Source organism: Chanos chanos, chromosome 13, assembly GCF_902362185.1.
Source record: "Chanos chanos chromosome 13, fChaCha1.1, whole genome shotgun sequence".
In the NCBI taxonomy this organism is placed as follows: Eukaryota; Metazoa; Chordata; class Actinopteri; order Gonorynchiformes; family Chanidae; genus Chanos; species Chanos chanos.
This window is the reverse complement of record NC_044507.1, coordinates 20,644,544-20,648,326: the sequence shown is the minus strand read 5'-3', so window position 1 is coordinate 20,648,326 and position 3,783 is coordinate 20,644,544. Positions and strand designations below refer to the sequence as shown.

The window sequence follows — 3,783 nt, the reverse complement described above, 5'->3', positions numbered from 1 at the left end:
ACTGTTTGTTTTTTTGTTTTTTTTTTTGCTTCCTTTAGTTACGGTTGGTATTTTCATATGGATCCTTTTTTATCTGTTTGTTTGTTGTTTTGAAGATGTTTTGATTAATCAGCAATATCCTGACATGAAGATGTCTCAGCTAACTCTCAGTATTCATTGACAGGTCCTGACAGTACCATAAACCAGCAGCAAACAGTGTTCACCAGCAGGTCCTGACAGTATAATAGCCCTGCAGCTTCAAAATGCTCTTACATAGAGAACGCACAAAGTGTGATGAAAAGAATCGACTGCGAAGCTGTCTCTCTACAACAACTTCAACCGACTCAGAGAAAAAAATATTTTAAAAAGAACAGCCCCATGAAAAACCACAATTTGATTTAACTTGTTTTCATCAAATGAAAGAACAATAGTGCAGACATAGATAAATATATAAATTAGTACATTCAAAAAAGAGAAATATTCCATTCATCGCCTACTTTACACACACATATATGTATATATAAAGGGAGAGGGAGAAATAGGAGAAATATCTTTTTTTTTTTTTGTCACGGATCATTGCTTCATAATCCAGTGATGCTAACATAACACAATGAATATTAAGAGATGTAATCTAAGCTTCTGTAAAAGTATTTGAGGACTAATGGAAAGATTTTTTTGAAGCTTTCAAGCTGATGTGAACCGTCGCTGAAGTCCACTGTTCGGTGGTTACTCTGTGGTCTCTCTGAAGCAGCGATAAAGAAGGCATGAGATTGTGCTACGTGAACTTCACTCCGCCCCTTTTGTTGTTGTTTACCTATTTTTCTCTCTTTTTTGTTGACAAAAAAAAACAAGAACAAAAAAAAAAACAAGGCATATTCAAGCGGCATATTCTCATAGACAGCCACCCAGTTAATACACGACACACAGGAGTTCGTGGAGAAGTCGGGGTACTCCACTTTTACACCTTTTTTCCCCCAGAAAACCCGCCCTCCTTCTCTCATCTCTCTGTCATTGTGTCACTGAGTGACAGTGTCAATCACTCTTAAAACCCTGGTCAACACAGTTATTTTTTCGTTCTCTTTTTTTTTTTAAAAGTAAAAAAAGTAAAAAAAAAAAAAAATTTTCACCAGTCCATATGACAGTTTTACATATTTCACAACCAGACATTTTCTCTATACTAAAGCTCCTGTGTCGCCGCCCCAGTACAAGTCTCGACACATTTGACCCACCCCCTGACACTGAAAGGTACAGTCTACGATAGTTTGCCCCCCCCCCCCCCCCCCCCATCCGGTCTCTTCAACATCAGTCTGTCTCAGCACTGAGATGTCTCCTATTCCATCTGACCTCCCCCTGTATGCCAAGGCCACCTGGACTGGTTCTGTACCGGATGTGCTTGTTCTCAGCACTGCTCCTCTCCCAGGGACTCTGTGTTCTCCCCCAGGTCCACGGAGGTGGACGGCGCCCGTATTTTGCTCCTGCCGCTGCTGTGGCCGCCGGCGTGGCTTGGGTAGACGTCCACGGAGCTGGAGATGGACTGGACGGACCTGTTGCGGAAGTAGTGGAAGGCCTCGGGGTCGAGGAAGGTCTGCTCTTCGCGAAGGCCCTGCTCGAAGAGCTTGCGTTTGTGCCGAAACTCGATAACAGTCTTTGTGTAGGAGTTGAGGGTGGTGACGGACGCCGCCATGCAGCAGGTGAAGGAACCCCAGGCCATACTGAAGGGGGCACAGAGACACACACTCATGAGTCCCCCCCGCTTCCCAAACACAACACACACACCTCATCGAAAAAGACACGCTCAGATCCAGGCGTAGGAAAGCCTGCGCCAAGGCTCTGGTGCGAGAGTTTACACCTCAGCTTTTAGGTAAGTTTTTCTTTTCCACGTATCGTTTACTTTTCTTTCAACACACATACTTTCTCACAGGAAAAAAAAAATCTTTTTAAAAGTGGGTGGATAAATCTGTATGTCTAAGCATTAAGAGTAGTGGAAATGCAACAGCGGAAAGATGAGCTGAGAAAATTAGCTTAGAGACGCAGGGCTTCGGCGCGTCTTAGTTTCAATTTCCCTGAAGATTGTGAGATTCTGAGGTCCTTTCCAAAAAAAGGTAGTAAAAGTTGAAGGGGGGGGGGGGGGGGGGGGTTGGAGTGGGAGGCGGGTTGGTGGGGTGGGGGAGGGCCGAGAAATTGGCCAGATGGCAGGGGACAAATGAAGCAATTTTACCCCAATTTAATGGATGCCAGCCGTGCATCTGTGGTAATTCAACCTATGTAAATACCACTTTCATGGCTGTCAGAAACGAATGCCTTTCTCGAGAGCTCTTATCCACGTGCCAGAAAGACACAAATAATTTGCTGTGAGCTACACAATACAGACAATTTAAAGTGGCCCTCCATCTCACCACTGGCTGACAGGAACATCCCCAGTAAATGAGTACGCTTCCTATCCATAATCACACGGACCGGAACCGGCAGCAAAGGGCACGGGAACAGTGAGAACACGTAAAACAGTAAAGAGAGACATCAAGGCCTGAACTAAAAAGCACAGGCACTTCTATAAACAAAAACACAGCCCTCATCGCATTGAATGATACAGTAAAACATGTTTTATTGCCTATGCTCTACCTCAGCGTGTTGTGTTTCTTAAAGTAGGGATAAGTGGGCTGACGTCCCTAAACGGTGCCCGTCGCAGGGGAAACTTTCCCCAGAGGCCTAAGATACGTGAATTACCATCTCTCTCTCTCTGTGAACGACTGAGGGGGACTCTGAGGGGGACCGTAGGCTATTTTCGAGAATTCGTCCTTAGGCATGTCACTGCTCTGTCTCCATTCCACGGTAGGCTTTCTCATCAGTGTTTGCGATTAATACTACGTCTGTTTAAGCTCCTCTGTCTCCAAAATCAGGAGTCAGACTCCCACACACCTGTGGAGGCACCAGGCAGGACAAATCACCTCACCACGATTCGTTAGCTGCGATACTGAACATGCTCATTTACACACAGCACGAATTCTTCCTCTTTTCACCTTGAGAACAAATTGCAGGTTGACGAGAGGTGTAATCTATATAAAGTGTAATTAAAGTTATACTTTCAAATGATATCGTAACCTCGTACTTGATTATTGAGACCTACTTAAAGCTAGGGCACAGTGCGAACCACACTTTTGTGTGATGAGAACTGACACGCTGCCAAAGTCCGACCGCCGCACTAACACTGACCAGAAGGACCAGCCGTAGTCCCAGGTGTGAGGTCTCCAGTCTTCTGGTCCCAAACTGACCGTTATCTGGAAGACCTGGGTGTACATCATGTGAGCTACCATCCCCAGCAGACCTGTGAAACAACACATACACAGACACACACAAATACACACACACACACGCACATACACACACGCACAAAGAATTACTCACACATACAGAATCAAAATGCCATGCACGAATGAGTAGAATTGCTAAACAGGTGCTATATACTACTCATTTTACAATAATGAAATACAAGTAATTGCCAAAATAAAGGAAACCATTTGAGCATGTAAATAATATTGGGGGGAAAAAAACATATTGAAAGATGGATGTTTTGGCACAGGTATAATTCTTCAGTTCATTATCTGTTGAAATCCCATTATCTTTAGGGCCAGGTGTAAAAATACTGTGTGTGTTCAGTCACTCAGCATTTTGGCTGGAGTGTCATCTAGGCGATTTGACAGCTGGGTCGTGTTTGGCTGGAGTGACAGACACATCTTAACTTAGTGACATTTCACAGGAAACAGCGGTTAAGGTGAAATCAAAAGGGAAGTGAGCTGTAGACAACCA

At 44.3% G+C, this 3,783-nt stretch overlaps 1 protein-coding gene across 1 annotated transcript in view; it reads right to left on the bottom strand.

The window, feature by feature from the left end:
• Positions 1 to 1,378: 1,378 nt before the first annotated feature.
• gsg1l (gsg1-like) overlaps positions 1,379 to 3,783 on the bottom strand; it is a 16,181-nt gene continuing 13,776 nt past the window's right edge. Inside the window, exons 4-5 of the mRNA XM_030790443.1 lie at positions 3,190 to 3,301; positions 1,379 to 1,691 (exon numbers count right to left, since the gene is read on the bottom strand). Coding sequence (XP_030646303.1) covers positions 1,379 to 1,691; positions 3,190 to 3,301 — 425 coding nt within the window. The remainder of the gene's footprint in view (positions 1,692 to 3,189; positions 3,302 to 3,783) is intronic.